This window comes from Vitis vinifera, chromosome 13, assembly GCF_030704535.1.
Source record: "Vitis vinifera cultivar Pinot Noir 40024 chromosome 13, ASM3070453v1".
NCBI lineage: Eukaryota > Viridiplantae > Streptophyta > Magnoliopsida > Vitales > Vitaceae > Vitis > Vitis vinifera.
In genome coordinates, this window is record NC_081817.1 from 4,172,497 (window position 1) to 4,188,854 (window position 16,358).

The 16,358-nt window shown below is 32.6% G+C and overlaps 1 protein-coding gene and 2 pseudogenes across 1 annotated transcript; 2 read left to right on the plus strand and 1 right to left on the minus strand.

Annotated features, from left to right (window-relative positions):
* Positions 1–1,779: 1,779 nt before the first annotated feature.
* On the plus strand, positions 1,780–3,861 carry LOC100259884 (7-deoxyloganetic acid glucosyltransferase). Its single transcript, XM_002276787.5, has 2 exons — positions 1,780–2,368; positions 2,474–3,861. The coding sequence occupies exons 1-2, from the start codon at positions 1,858–1,860 to the stop codon at positions 3,403–3,405; spliced, it is 1,443 nt and encodes a 480-aa protein (XP_002276823.1). The 5' UTR covers positions 1,780–1,857; the 3' UTR covers positions 3,406–3,861.
* A 5,137-nt stretch (positions 3,862–8,998) lies between these two features.
* On the plus strand, positions 8,999–10,710 carry LOC104881158 (7-deoxyloganetic acid glucosyltransferase-like; annotated as a pseudogene).
* A 2,313-nt stretch (positions 10,711–13,023) lies between these two features.
* LOC100242779 (17.8 kDa class I heat shock protein-like) lies at positions 13,024–13,482 on the minus strand (annotated as a pseudogene).
* Positions 13,483–16,358: the final 2,876 nt, after the last annotated feature.

The window sequence follows — 16,358 nt, forward strand, 5'->3', positions numbered from 1 at the left end:
TAGGATTACACATCCTAGTTCTATTGAGACTCTTATTGATAGGTTGTGACATCAACCAATCCTATTACGACTCAAAGTCCTAGTCCTACTTATACTACAATTACAATAGGCATTAACACTCCTACTCATGCTTGACTTGCAATCCCACTTCAAGTCCAACTCGTTGTATTGCTACCGCATGCATCTATATATATGGCTCATGTGTATGTCAAACCCTCTTTTGGCCTGCACATTCAAATTGCATTCATGTCGTGACAACATGCTTTTGCATCCATATTATTGTTGTTGCGACTTTATGCCTTGCCCAAGCTTTTTTCTTGATGCAGCAACATGTCATGACATTGTATCCATGATTCCTCACGCACAAGGCATTGTGCCTTTGTGTATTGCATTTAAGTCGACATGCTCCACATTGATGCCTCATCCGAGTCTCTCTTGGTGCTCCACTTGGCATGATATTTCACTTATGGCTCACCAAATTGTCTCATTGCAAAAGGCATTGTGCCCTTATTATATATGCCACCTTGTTGATGTCATAGGTTACTCATGAGGCTAAGGTGCTATCCCATGAGACATTAGTGCCACATGGTCTATGTCAAGGGGTTAACACTTTCTAAACAAGACATTTATCCTTATACTCAAATTATCGTAATTATTTTTATTGAGTTTGAGGAGTTCAAATGAATACCTCCTATTTTTCATTTTTTTTTTGTAATAATACAGAAGAATTTAAAATTTATTGTTTTTCATTTTCTTATTAATAGATTATATAATTTTTTATTTTTAAATACTCATATTTAATAAAATATAAACTCATAATAATAAAAATATAGGAATTCCCAACAATTAAATATAATAACTTTTTACAAGTCAATTACTTATATATAAAAACTAAATCCAACCGTTTAAAATAAAGTACTTTCTTTTAACTTTTAGAAGTTAAATCTAATTCTAGTTTTCAAAAATTCTCAATCAAGTTTACTTTCCAATAATTACTTAAATTAAATGCCACATAAAAACCAGATAAAAGACTTTCACAAATCTAAACCCGGAGAAATGTCAAAAGAGAGGTAGAAAACTATCCCAAGCACCCCAAGCAAGAAAAATACGGGCTATTTTATTTTCTCACCATGTTGAAAAATTTTAAAATTCCAACAGGCATCAAAGAATTGCCGTCCACTTAGCTATAATATACATAGATGAAGACAAGAAAGCCACTTGCGCTTTTCGGAATATATCGATTATTTCCTTGCAAATACTGCATAAATTCATGGTCTATTCTGCAAATCATTTTTTCAAATTAAAATTGAGCTCGTCATTCGAGTGGGAAACGCATGAGCCGAAATACGGGGTCCACACTAATATTTGGTATTAAAACGCATAACAAAAATGTATTTATGTGTCGTGGAAAACATCCTCCGACAAACAGTTGACAGACGTCAATCTTGAAACCCTATTGTATATAAATATTTTACTTTTTGTTCTGTCATTAATTGTAGTGATGAGACAATGTAGTTGGATAAGTTGAAAGGAGTTATTTTCAATACTGATTTATGACTAATTCACCTATTTATGAATTAGGGTTCTATTGTAGAATTGATATTGATAAAGAAATGTTTTCCGTTAATTTTTTCTTCTCAAAAACATTAGACTGTTTTTACCCTCAGTTCTTTCCCGGCCATTAATTCAAATAATTTCACAAGAAACGGCGTCAAAGAATTGCCGTCCACCTAGCTGTAATATACATTGATGAAGACAAGAAAGCCACTAGCGCTTTTTGGGATATACCGATTATTTCCTTACAAATACAGCATAAATTCATGTTCTATCCTGTAACAATAGTCCACCAATAGTCAGATGGATCAAGGGCCAGTGTCTCCTCATGTCCTCATCTTCCCCTTCCCGGCTCAAGGCCACGTCAACTCCATGCTCAAACTCGCCGAACTTCTCTCCGTCGCCGGCCTCCACGTCACCTTCCTCAACTCCGAATATAACCAACACCGCCTCCTCCTTCACACCGATATTCAGACCAGGTTCAGCGGCTATCCCGGCTTCCGTTTCCAAACAATATCTGATGGGCTTACCACGGACCATCCACGTACCGGTGAGCGGGTGATGGATCTGTTTGAGGGATTGAAAGCCACAGCAAAACCAATTTTTAGGGAGCTAGTGATTTCAAGGGGCCAGGGTTCTGATACCCTCCCGCCGGTCAACTGCATCATAGCAGATGGGATTATGAGTTTTACCATTGATATTGCTAATGAAGTTGGAATTCCCATCATTTCTTTCCGCACCATTAGTGCTTGTTCCTTCTGGGCATATTTTTCTGCGCTCAAACTCATTGAATCTGGCGAACTTCCCCTCAAAGGTATGCTTTCTAGATTGAATTCCACGAAATCATCTGTTCATTATAATTCGTTTATATTTTTGTTTTCTTCTTTTACAATATAGTTAGATCATGAATAAACTACAGGTAACGATATGGATCAGCTAGTAACCAGTATTCCCGGCATGGAGGGGTTTCTCCGAAAACGAGATCTCCCGAGTCTTATCCGAGTCAGCAACCTAGATGACGAGGGTCTCCTACTTGTAATGAAGGAGACGCAACAAACTCCTCGAGCCCACGCGCTCATACTTAATACGTTTGAAGACTTAGAAGGACCTATTCTCGGTCAAATACGCAATCACTGTCCAAAAATCTACACCATTGGACCTCTCCACGCGCACCTGAAAACCAGGCTTGCTTCTGAATCGACGACGTCACAGTCTTCAAACAGTTTCCGGCAAGAAGACAGAAGCTGCATAGCGTGGCTTGATCACCAGCCTTCAAAGTCTGTTATCTACGTAAGCTTCGGAAGCCTGACAGTCATCTCAAGGAAGCAGCTCATAGAGTTCTGTCACGGTTTGGTAAACAGCGGTAGCCGCTTCTTGTGGGTCATACGGACGGACTCTCTTGCCGAAGAAGATGGAGAGCATCAGACTCCGGCGGAGCTCATGGAAGGGGCAAAGGAGAGGAGTTACATCGTGGAGTGGGCTCCACAAGAAGAGGTTCTAGCGCACCCGGCAGTAGGTGGGTTCCTCACCCACAGTGGGTGGAACTCGACTCTTGAGAGTATATGCGCCGGCGTGCCAATGATTTGCTGGCCATACTTTGCAGACCAACAGATCAACAGTAGGTTCGTAAGCCATGTTTGGAAACTTGGTTCGGACATGAAAGATACTTGCGATAGACTTATTGTTGAGAAAATGGTGAGAGATCTGATGGAAGAGAGGAAGGATGAGCTTTTGAAAACGGCTGACAAGATGGCTACAAGGGCTAGAAAATGTGTTAGTGAAGGTGGGTCCTCTTACTGTAACTTGAGTAGCTTGGTCGACGAGATAAGATTGATGGGCAGGCTGAGTTGAAAGTATATTTGGGTTTTCCATGGAAAGCGAAGGCAAAATAATTTAATTGGAAGCATTCGGCAAATGATTGGGCGAAGGGAGAAAGGAATCTTGGGGTCCCAAGCCCGAGAAGTGGATGCCTTCAGCTTTTCTCTATTTCTTGTTTCTTTAAATTAAATGTTCGTCCGAATTCAGTTAGATCCAAGCTCAATAACATCCACAAAACAACAACACATGGACTCGTTCTTACAGGAACAATTCTTGAGCTTTGACCCAAACTAAGTTCTTAGTGGATGCTGCCAAGGCAGTAGCGATGCCATAGTCAAAAAACAAGAGACCCATTGTATTAAGAGTGTAGTTCAGTACGTGACTCAAAATTATCTCCAGGGAATTAGGTGATAGCAACTTAATTTCTGCGCAGACCAAAGACAATGTATAACACATTAGACAATGTTATATATGTATGGGATTTTCTCATTTTTACTGCTCCATCTTTTACACTGCTTAGAAATTTCATTACTTTTCTTCTATTTTTAGGTCACAGCAGATAGCTCCTAGAAAATGCATATGGATCATCATGAGAGTGAGTTTTTACTCGATAATTGACCATGCATTTGGCCTTAGTCCTTGGCCTCAGCAAATGGTTCTGCACTCAAACATCACCATCACCATCACAAGCAGCCGCCATGTCTTGTTTTACCATCTGTTTCACTATCAAAAGGAAAAAAATATTAACAAATTAATTATTGAAAATATAATCAAAAGACGGACCTTCCATCCTTTGACGTCTAGAAGGAATATTTAATAAATTTCCATGAAAACATACAGTAAGTGTGTTGACTAGATGACTGTAATAAGCAATAAATATAAATATAAATAAAAAATAAAAAACTTCAAAAGCAACCGGATCTGCCCTATTGCATTGCATTACCTACTCAACACGAAATCTTGACAACAATTTAGAGGGAAGTCTGCAAGGCTGCCCAATTTTTTTTATTAAGAAAATATTGCTGGCTAGCGTGTCGTAATGATTTAGAGAGGTGGTGGGCTCATTATAAGAACTAAGATGCTAGCCAGGAAAGAGACCTAAATACCAAAACGTGACAAGGATATTCATAAGTTGAGCGCCTGCCCACATTTGATTCTTCATTGGCTGCTTCCAAGCGTTCCTGATTTTAGTTTACTATATTATTTTATAGATCAAGATGTAAATATAAAAAGTGGATTAGTGTGAGATGCTTCGAACCCATAAATATATCTAGTTTCTATCATCTATGATGTTGATGAGTTAATGTATTGTTGTTTGTTTTCTTTAATATTTTGAGTATAATTACTTTTTGATTTATGACTGTAATACAGACAACTGGAGGGCTTGGATGAGAAGAAAGAAATGTGTTAAGCAAGCTTCTCATATATTTATCTCAAAAATCTGGAAATTCAAAGGCTCCTGTTCATGCTGCCATTGTATGTGCCCTGCTTTTGCTTTGTTTTTCTTATTTCACTTCTTCCAAACTTGCCTGCCCTCGTTAATGTGAAGAACCCATAGCTTGTTAAAGGGTAGCATGCACAGCAATCCATCTGACAAATGGAAATAACCTCAAGATATTGTAATCTTTATCACTTTTGAAGTTAAAATCTTTATTGTTTATATCTGTTAGTGAGTTTCCATAAATGTTGTTAAATGGAAATAAACCATTTGTAGTGTTGAAAGCTTGAAAATGTTGTCTGTGATGTCCTACATCGGATAGGGGAGAAAGTTTTTAACGCTATATATGTAGAGATTCGTTTTAATCAAGTAGACGCGTTTTAAAATTGTGAGGATCCCTTTGGACTAAAAGTGGACAATATTTACATGGTTGGGTATGAACCATTACAAATGATATCATAACCGATTCCCGATCTTGGTGTGGGGATTTGTTTGGTTCCGTAAAGGGTGTTTATTTGTTATCCGTAAAGGGTGTTTGTTTGTTTAACCCCGCAATTTCATGGGACACGACGATGACATTGTGTTTGCATGAAGGATGTTTGTAATATCCTACATTGGATATGTGAGAAAGCTTTTGATAAGGTTTTAAAGCTGTGAGGCTCTTTGGACAATACCTACGTGATTGGGAAAAACCGGATGGAAGCCCCGGCCATGAGAATTGGTATCCCGGAAAGGTGGTGTTCTTTTATTTTCATTTTTTCAAAATGTGCACAGGAATCATTGAAAATGGTGGTGCTTAGAAATTTTAATTAAAAAAACTGGCAGCCCACATATGGCCATGAGAATAGGTGTCTCGGGAAAGGGGCCAGGTGTTTTTTTATTTTTTTTTTAAAAATGCGTATTTAAGTGGTTGAAAATGCAGTGCCCTTGGAAGATTTAAAAAAAAAAAACATGGCAGCCCCACAGATGCCCATGAGAACGGGTGTCCTGAGTCTCCTGCACATGGGAATTGAAGAGGACCGTCTTTGAATCCGTTACGAAAAGAAAATGACACCTACCTCATATCATCTCGAGCGTGAACTCCCCTGTTAAACCTGGCATGACCTAACTGTGTTGAATGCGACACGGGATGGATGGCCATGTTAGTGTTAATAAGGGAAATTTTATTATATGACAACTTGAAAGATAGCAACACATGTAAAAACTGTGAAATATATATTTTATGGAAAAAGGGTGTTGAAAAATGTTGAAAGAGTAGTCGTATGTAGCTAGGCGCGATGTTGTGAGAGAGTGAAAAAGACAAGGTATGATCACAGTGACTTATTTTGTTGAAAGGTGAAGTATTTAATGCAAACTATGTTGGAAAATATTTTGTTGGTGTTTTATATTCAACTTTAAAAAATATCATCTACAATTTAAAGAAGAAAACATACCTTAATCCATACTTTTAACTTCAATATGAATTTGAAGTTCCGTTTTGAATTTTTTCACTTTTAATTTTCGCTCTATAACTATATATCTTGAATTCCTTTACTCTTAATTTTCGTTCTCCTACTTTCCGTTTTACACTTCTTAGTGGATATAGAGATACCTCCATTGAATTGTAAGAGTAGAAGGAAGAACCAAAAATTCCTTTCTTTACAAGTATAACATAATTTTTATCATCAATAAACCATAAAACCAAATATGAACTTATTATTAATTAATAAATAATAATAATAATAGTCAGAACACAAACTCAACAAGTATTAGTATTTCAAAATAAATCTAATTTAATTTCATCAAAGATTCATACATAAGTAAATTAATCAAACCATTAACAAAAATAAAAGAAAAGTTAGGAGGTTACTCAAAGTAATTTTGGTTATAACATATTAAAAATGTGTTTGATACTATTTTTACTCCAAGTATTTGTAATATAAATGTTTTCGAAAATGTTTCTATGAGAATCGTCTACTAAATATTTAGTTAAAAAATACTTCAATTGATTTTTCAATATTATAAATAATTTTTCAAAATTTTAGAAGTATTTTTTATATTTTATCAAATACCTAATTTTTTTTTTTCAACAACACTTTTAAATTAAATAATGTGTTTTTAGTGGTAAGTGACATGGTTTAAAATATTGGTAAATACAGTACTTGAATTTTTCAAATATATTAAAAATATCAAATAAGTATATTGGTGACGTGAAAATTATTAAAAATTCACATAAATATTTGAAAAAACTCTGAATTAATAATAAAATAAGTTAAAATACACATTAAAATTATTTTGTAAGTATAAGACATATGTATGATTAAAAAGAAAAATATTGGTAAGTAGTGATATATTAATCTTAATATATAATTTATTATTTATCTTATCAAATTAATTTTAATTTATAAAATATTAGAACTTCATTATTTTTTTTATATTTTAGTATTTTTTGAATAAATTTATATTTTTAATATTTTAAAATAAATACATTCAAAATTAAAAGAATAAATATAAAAAATTTAATAGTGAACCGACAATAATTTTTAAAAATAGATTAATGAGATAAATGGTGATAATATATATATATATATATATATATATATATATATATATATATATATATATATATATATAATAAAATTAATTAATTTTATTTACTAAATTTAATATTTAAAAATTATTGAGATATTTATCAATAATAATATTTATAAAAATATAAATTATGTTTAATAATTTATATTTAAAAAAATTAAATTAAATTAGATATTGATTTAAAAAATAATTTTAATTCTTCTTAATCTTCAATTTTTTTCTTTAAATTAATTCAATCAATTACAACTAATAAAATTAATTTAGTTTGATATTGTTTTTTATTTAATATTTATCTATTATTTTTATTTATGTGAAAAATAAGTTTATAAAAAACAAATTTATTATTAATTTATTAAATAATTATTTATAAAATAAATATTTTTTTATGAAAATAGTCATTTAGAGAGACAATTTCTCAATTTTATTTTATTTTTTTGTCAAAATCGTATCAAAGATTTCATAACTTTTGATATATAATAGGAAAAATTATTCAGTTTATTTTTCCGTTTTTGTTCAACAGGAAAAATTATTAAATCCAGCTGACCTTTTCAGATGGCGTAGATAACTTTTGTCATAGTAAATATATGTTAAAACGTTTTTATTCAGTTTATTGAAGGATTGCAAAATATTGCTGAACTTATCAGCAGAAGTAATTGGATATCAACGGGAATTTGAATCATACATGGAAAAGACAATTATGGGACACGAGCTCCTAAAACAAAATAATTGCTATAGACATTTGCATTTCTTTGAAAATCTGTAATTACCATTGTTAGTCCATTTGCTAATACGGCTTTGTCATGGGAAATTTCAATGGAGAGTATCAAGTTTTGAATATTTGGCTTTGCAGCTAAAAGCAACTTGTTGGCGTCCTCCATTACTCTATGGAACTGCTTGCAGCTCAAAGTTAAAAATTGAAATGATCTTAATGAAAACATTAAGTTTACCTTTGATAAAACTAAATATTTTACCATATATTAATTTTTTTTCATGCATGTGAATATTAAATTCATGGATTCATGGAATGATACATATATTTCCTTATTCCATCCATATATTTTAAAGTCATAAATTAAATTCATTATAAAAAAAAATTCAAAATTCATTAAATTTATATAGATAGATAGTGATCAATTTATGAACAAGTTACATTTGCACATTATCATTGCCTAAAATTATATATAATTTCTTTTGTAAATTCTCGTAAGAAGAAGTGGTTTTATTTAGAAGCTTGAAGTTATGCTAAAGTATTTTATATGCTCATGTAATCTAAAATTACTAAGGAAAAATTATATATATTTAATTTCTTATACCCTAAAGTAATCTTCAAATTATTTGCATATATTATGACATTCACTTAATATGTAAGCTTGTTAGTCATCAAAGCGGCCAAACTAGAAATTTTCATGGATCCTAGATGATTAAAGAACACCTGGGAGAAGTGGAATATAAGGATGCACCACATACCAAAGGCTACTGCCTGAAAAAGAAAGTGAAGCATTTTAGTGAAGCACATGCATGGCTGTCTCTGAAGAAATTCTTAGTTGGAAAAACGCACTCGGAATCTCGTTAGTATAAGGATATCACCCTTGAGATTGTGAACCAAAAGCGAGATGGATGGACTCTCCCCATGTCTTCATCTTCCCTTTTCCCCTTAAACTCACCGAACTTCTCTGCCTTGGAGGCCTCCAAGTCACCTTCCTTAATTCCAATTCTAATTACCACCGTCTTCTCTGTTACTCCAGTAGTATTCTGGACAGATTCACCCGCTATCCCGGCTTCCGTTTTGAAACAATATCTGATGGGCTTCCGATGGAGCACCCGCGCACCGACCACAAGGATATCTTCGACGGACTCAGAACTACAACCAAACCACTTTTCAGGGAGAAGATGATTTCGTGGTGTCAGAGTTCTGAAACCCACCCACCGGTGACCTGCATCATAGCAGATGGGATCCTGACTTTTGCTATTGATGTTGCTGACGAAGTGGGAGTTCCCATTATTATTTTCCGTACTGCAAGTGCTTGTTCCTTCTGGGCATATTTCTCTTTAGATCAACTCATTGAAGCTGGCGAATTCCCCTTCAAAGGTACCTCTTTTTTTCCTTCCCCTGCTTATTGTCTTTTCTTTTGCTACATCTACAAATTACATGGTTAATGGGCAAAATATAGATGATGATCTGGATCGGCTAGTAACCAGTTTGCCTGCAATGGAGGGATTTCTCCGACGACGTGACCTACCCAGTTTTTTTCCGGGCCAATAACGTGGATGATCCATCTCTCCAATTGGTCCTGAAAGAGCTTCCACAAACAGCACGAACCAACGGTCTCATAACACCTTTGAAGATCTAGAAGGACCTGTCCTCTCTCAAATACGCAATCACTGCCCCAAAGCCTATGCCATCGGACCTCTTCATGAACACCTGAAATCCAGGCTTGCATCTGAAACGACTATGTCACAATCTTCCAACAGTTTATGGGAAGAAGACAAAACCTGCATAGCGTGGCTTGACCGCCAACCGTTAAAATCTGTTATCTATGTACGCTTCGGAAGCCTCGTGGTCATAAAAAAGGATGAGCTCACTGAATTCTGGTACGGCTTGGTTAACAGTGGCAGCCACTTCTTGTGGGTAATGAGGTCGGACTCTCTCCCCAGAGAAGATAGAGAAGGCCAGACACCGGCGGAACTCTTGGAAGGAACAAAGAAAAGGGGTTTGCTTGTGAGCTGGGCTCCTCAAGAAGAGGTGCTAGCCCACCCGGCCGTGGGTGCTTTTCTGACTCACAGTGGGTGGAACTCAACTCTAAAGGGTATAACTGCAGGAGTGCCAATGATTTGCTGGCCGCGCTTTGCAGACCAGCAGATCAACAGTAGGTTCGTGAGCCATGTTTGGAAGCTCGGCATAGACATGAAAGACACTTGCGATAGAATTATGATTGAGAAGATGGTCAGAAATCTGATGGAAGAGAAGAGGGCTGAATTCATGAAATCAGCTGATAATGCACACGTTAGCTAAAAAAAGGGTAAAGTGAAGATGGTTCCTCTCACTGTAACTAGATCAGTTTGATTGAGGATATAGGATTGTTGAGCACCTGATTTCCATGGAAATTTCACTTTCTTCTACCAGTAAAGCCAAACCCCCTAGTGTCTCCATGAAACAGCATGTTAATCACATTCTTTTAAGTACAGTCTCCAGCTGCTGAATTTGGATCCTTCCTCTCCCAAAGCTGAAAGACAATTATTTGATGTCATGATTTGGCAGTGGATAAAAGAAATCTTGAGTGTTACAATGGATAACGTATTTGGATGAGATTCATCTAGTGCTTATTGAAATTTGGATTCCCGAAGAAGAAAACATTCATGCTTTCAATTTGGATTTGGTTTTATATAGACATACATTTACTGAATCCATTGAGGAATAATTTGCCATCATTGGAGACCCTAATCTTGATTTTTTTAAAAGTCCAATCTAAACGTGAATGGCCCTTATGTGTAACATATCACTCAACTTATAATTGGCATTTGGGTCATAAAATGCAGGGGAAAGTCATTTGATACTAGAGTACAATATAATGGTAAGAATAAGATATCATTCTCAGTCCACTTAGGAACGGGGCTTTGTAAATGAATTCGGTCCAATTGATTTGGAGGGCTTATCAATTGGGTTGGACTTGAGAGGTGAAGTCTAGCACCTTTTGGATATTGTGTTGTATTTGACTCAAATTACTTGGTTTTTTTTTTTTAGCGAATTTAATATTTACATAGAATTTTGAGAGTGAAGGAACAAAATGAGTCAAAAGTGAAGAGAGGTAGACAAAATATACATTGGGTTTTAGATGTTGATATCCCTCCATTCTAAATCACTTAAATATTTTATTTTTCTTTTTATTTTGTTTTATTTTTTCTTAGTGTGCTTAAATGTTACTATTTCCCTCCGCATAATGTCCATGTAGTTTTTAAGAAAATAAATTTTATCCCACATCCGAAGGAACCATCGAGTTCTTTAGAAAGTATATTTGAGAACAAATTTTAAGAATAATTTTTTAAAATTATTTTATGATATTTTATAAAATAAAAATCTGTTTAAAAATAAAAAATATTTTTTACTTTTATATATATATATTTTTAAATATGTTTTAAAATTAATATTTTTAATATTTATATGATTATTTTTTAAAAATAAGTGAATAATTTAAAACATTAAGAATAAGTTTCACAACATTCTGCCAAAAATATTTTTAGTGAAAATATTTTTAAAAAAAGTATTTTTAGGATAATTATTTATCAAATGTTACTCCATGAATCATGACCTTTTGTAGCGTCTAATGTGGGGTTGGAACCTAAAAAGTGGGACCCTTCTCTATCAAATTTCCATCAAATTGATCCACATTTTTCTATCAAAGACAAAGCCAAGTCTTATTTGTCCCAGTGCCCCAAGATTCCAAGCAACCCTTAAAATTCCACACCCGCATGCCTTTCTTATTCCCTAATTCCTCCAAAGGAATCATTTAGGACTTTGAAAGCGTGTTCGGAACACTAATTCAAAAATTAACCCTTGACAAACGGATTTTAAAAATAATAACATAATTATTTGACGTTTATTAAAAATAAAAGTGTGTTCGTGATTTCTATATAATTAAATACTTTTAAAATATTTAAAAAGCAAATTAAAATAACTTGAAATAATTACCTTATGTTTTCATAAAAGGCCTTATTTTGAAAAAAAAAAGTCCTCAAAACATTGTTTTCCATTTAAAAAATTATACAAGAATTTTCGAATGTGAAAAATAGTTTCCCTTTCTAAAAACAAAAAATAAGTGTGTTTAAAAACTTGAAAATGTTGTTAACATATTTTCCATATTTTAAAAATAAAATTTATCTATATTATTAATTTTTAATTATATATATATATATATATATATATATATATATATGTATATATATAAATCATAAAAAAAAACAAATAAATACAATTAAAAATACCTAAAAAATATTCTTTAAGAATATCTTATTTTTTGTTTTTAAGGGTAGAAAACAATTTCTATTTTTTATTCTAAGAAATAATAAAGTATTTTAAAAAACAATTGCAAAACAAAATTTCTACTTCTAGTAAATGGGCTGAGATGAGATGAATATTCTCAAGAGTATATTGTGTATAATCGCTAGGAAGCTACAGTAAATTCAAGATTAAATATAACATTTTATTGTGGATATGATTGAACATTAGAATAGAAATAGAAATATGAATCAATCAATGAGGTAACAAGTTCAATTACCAACCTATATATGGAACATATCAATCCAGCACAACCACGTCTTAAAATTGAAGGATTTCAAATGTGAAAATCGGGATCCCTTAGGAAAGAGATAATCATGTTGGTAACAAGGAGGATCATCAAGAACCAAATAAACCAACTCATTTCTAGTTAGAGAAAACCAACTATTTCTTTATTCCACTTAGAATACACTTACATAAGAAAAAAGGGAAAAATTGCAAAACAAAAACACAAGACATAAATCATCACATCACATCTTTCGAATTACATATACATGCCCAATCTAGCAAAACAATCAACCATTAACATTATTCATCATCAATTAGCTTCTTAATTACATATAAAATTAGAAAAGATCTGACCAGTGACTTAGCCAAAGATTTCAATGGCCTTGACCTCAGCCTTCTTCACCTCCTCTTTTGGAACAGTCACAGACATCACTCCATTCTCCATGTTAGCTTTGACCTCATCCGTTTTTGCATCTTCTAGCAACCTGAATCTACGAAGGAACTTCCCACTGCTCCTCTCCATGAGATGCCACTTGTCATTCTTCTCCTCTTGCTCCTTACTCCTCTCTCTGTTGATTTGAAGGACTCTTCCCTCTTCAACCTCAACTTTCACTTCCTCCTTCTTCAACCCTGGAAGATCCGCATTGAAAACATGAGCTACTAGTGTCTCTTTCCAATCAACACGCATGTTGGCGAAGACTGAGGTCTCGCCAACAGTGCTGGGAATGTTGGAAAGAGTGGTGCTGAAAGGAAAGCCTTCGAAAGGATCTCAAATGTTGCTTCGTTGGCCACCACCCAAAACACTTGGAATAAGCGACATTTTCTATGTACGTTGTCGAATTGATTTACTGAGAATACCAAGAACTTCTTCTATGCAAGCTTCGAACAATTTCTTGATGATCAAACTGATAGAAAGGACTTGTTATATATTGGGGGTGACGAAGAGCTATGGTACTTTCCCGACGTTTCCGAGATATTTCCTATTTGGACTTTGGAGAGGAATGAGATGTTTTTGCAATCTTCTACCACCTTCCATCATCTACCTGGCCTTTTTTCATCCTTACTGGGCCTTATTCCATAATTCCAGGTCCATTTCCAAATTTCCTTATCCATTGATCAAAATGGGACTATTGGGCTTTTAACACCAAAAGGAATTTAATGGGCCATCGAAATTGTTTGTCTTTTACCCAAAAAAAAAAAAAAAACATATTTGCTATTAAAATAGCAAATATATTTCATGTTTTATTATTTTAAAAATATAATTTTTTTATTTATATTTTTTCTTGTAATCATCCCGCTTTTAAATTATTTCACTTAAAGGTTTAAAAAATATTTAATTGTTATAAATCATAGCATGGGAAATAGATTAAAAATAATACTATATCACTAAAATATTTGAAGCTACGTCTAACCTAGTGGTAGGCTTATGCTTGTGGAGAAAGTGTGTTGGTATAAATATTTGAAAAAATAAAATAAAAAAAATCAAAATTTAAATTTGAAAATTCCAAAATTAATATTTTTAATCAAAATTTTATCTATTTTTTTATCAAAATATTATTTTTAAATGTAAAAAAAAAAAAAAAGGTGCACCAGAGAAAGAGATAAGAAATGATTGAAAAGGTGGGGACCAAAGCCGAAAAAGAAACAAAGGAAAAAAATGACAAAAAAGAAAAAACACAAAGTGCCAACAATAAAGAAAGGGGTAGTAACAAATGATTGAAGAGGTGCAGGAACATAATCAGAAAAAGGCATCACTAAAAAAATGGCAAAAGAAAATAAATAAATAAATAAATAAATAAAATAAAATAAACCTCCGGTGATAAGAAATGGGTTCTTATGAGTTATGACAACGAATGTTGGACCAAGGGTTCACGGGATGTGAAGGGTAGGATGATCTAATCTCTTGATTGAATTGATAATGCGATTTATGGTTGAATATGATTTTTAAAGCTTTGGTTCGCGTCGATAGTTCCTGCATGCGTTCGTTCATTAGGCGGATTAAATACTTGTCACATTCCTATTTATTTATATTACAATTAAAATTATTTAAAAATATAAAAGAAGTTGAAAATTTAAAACTTTAGATTTCAAAATAAAAAATTTAGTGTTTGTTTTCTACTGATTTTGTTTTTTTTTTGTTTTTAAGACAAAAAAATAAAAAAACTTTAGGTTGTGTGTGGTTTGCAAAAAGTACTAAAAAAAATAAAATTTAAGGAAAAATGGTTTTTGCATAATCGATTTCATCATAAAAAAACATAAAAGAAAATCAAATATAATTAAAATTCCTAAAAAATTTATATATTTTAAATTAATTAATATTTATATAATAGAGCGAAATAAGTTAAATGAGTTTCAGAAAACATATAAAAATAATTTATCAAGTTAAAATCATTAATTTAAAATTATTTTTAATAAAATCCTTTGAAATTTCTTGAAAACTAATTATTTTGAAATATCTTTTATTTAGTTCAATAAATCATTTTAAATAATTCTCTTCTCACATATTTTGTGCATTCTTATAACTTGATTTTATTATCATTTATATATATATATATATATATATATATATATATATATATATATATATATTAATTTATGTTATTAATTTTGATATTCATAATTAATTAGTTAATTGTTACAATTTCTTCGATTCATTTAATAAATACCATATGTATATAGGTTTAGAAAAGTGTTACGACTCATCACCGTACATTTCCAATAGGTAACCTAACCCCCTAGACTTACATTGAGTTTTTTCACATACTTGTTTTTTTTCCGGAGTCATATAGTTTTTTTTTTCTCTTTAAAAATAAAACAAAAAAAAGTAAAGAATTTAAGTATTTTTAAAAAAATAATATTTTTCATCAAATAAAGGAAAAAGGAATCTGCACGTGTCTACAACCATGCTTTAAAAATTATTGTTATGACTTCAATTATTGAAAATTGGATTAAAGTCAAAAAATAATTTAAGATAAAAGCACAATAGGGATGCGGTACTGGGACGATCCAGAAGTTTAATACCTGAATAGACGCCTAAAACAATAGAAAAGTGGGTCCATTTGACTACCAACTATGCACTTTGTATGATTTCCTGGTAGATAAGGATAGACACATTGCCGACAACTCACGAATAAAGCAAATAATCCCGTTGAATAAGGAAACAATCCCATTGGATTTTGGATCTGTCATATAAAAATTTGAGATGATATCAAAGGAAGTTATCGGTGGACTGCATCAATAATTCCTATAATTGCTCAGTTTATATATGTGACAAAACCTCTCATCATGTATGTGTAACACTCAATTTTTTTTACTTTAAGAAAATTTCATCAAAATACTCAAACCATTTGCACTCACCTCTCATGAAGGATGGACGCGTTGCTACTCTTTGTCGTTTACCACCATCACTTTTTCAAGGGTCCTCTAGTGGCCCCTTGAAACCCCTAATATTTTAATATTAAGAGTATTTTTTTAAAAAGTGTCAGGAATCAAGCTTTGGCTGGAATCGTAACCCTTCCCTTGATTCCACCTCATACAGACTTGTAGATGTAGATTAAACTTAATTATTATACCTCCATGTTTTGGTTACATTAGTTAATAAATTTCCCAAGCTTTAAAGGACACATCTTAACTAATTAATTAACATTAATTTAAAATCTATGGCCCGGTTCATGGTTGTCACTTTTCACTTTAAGA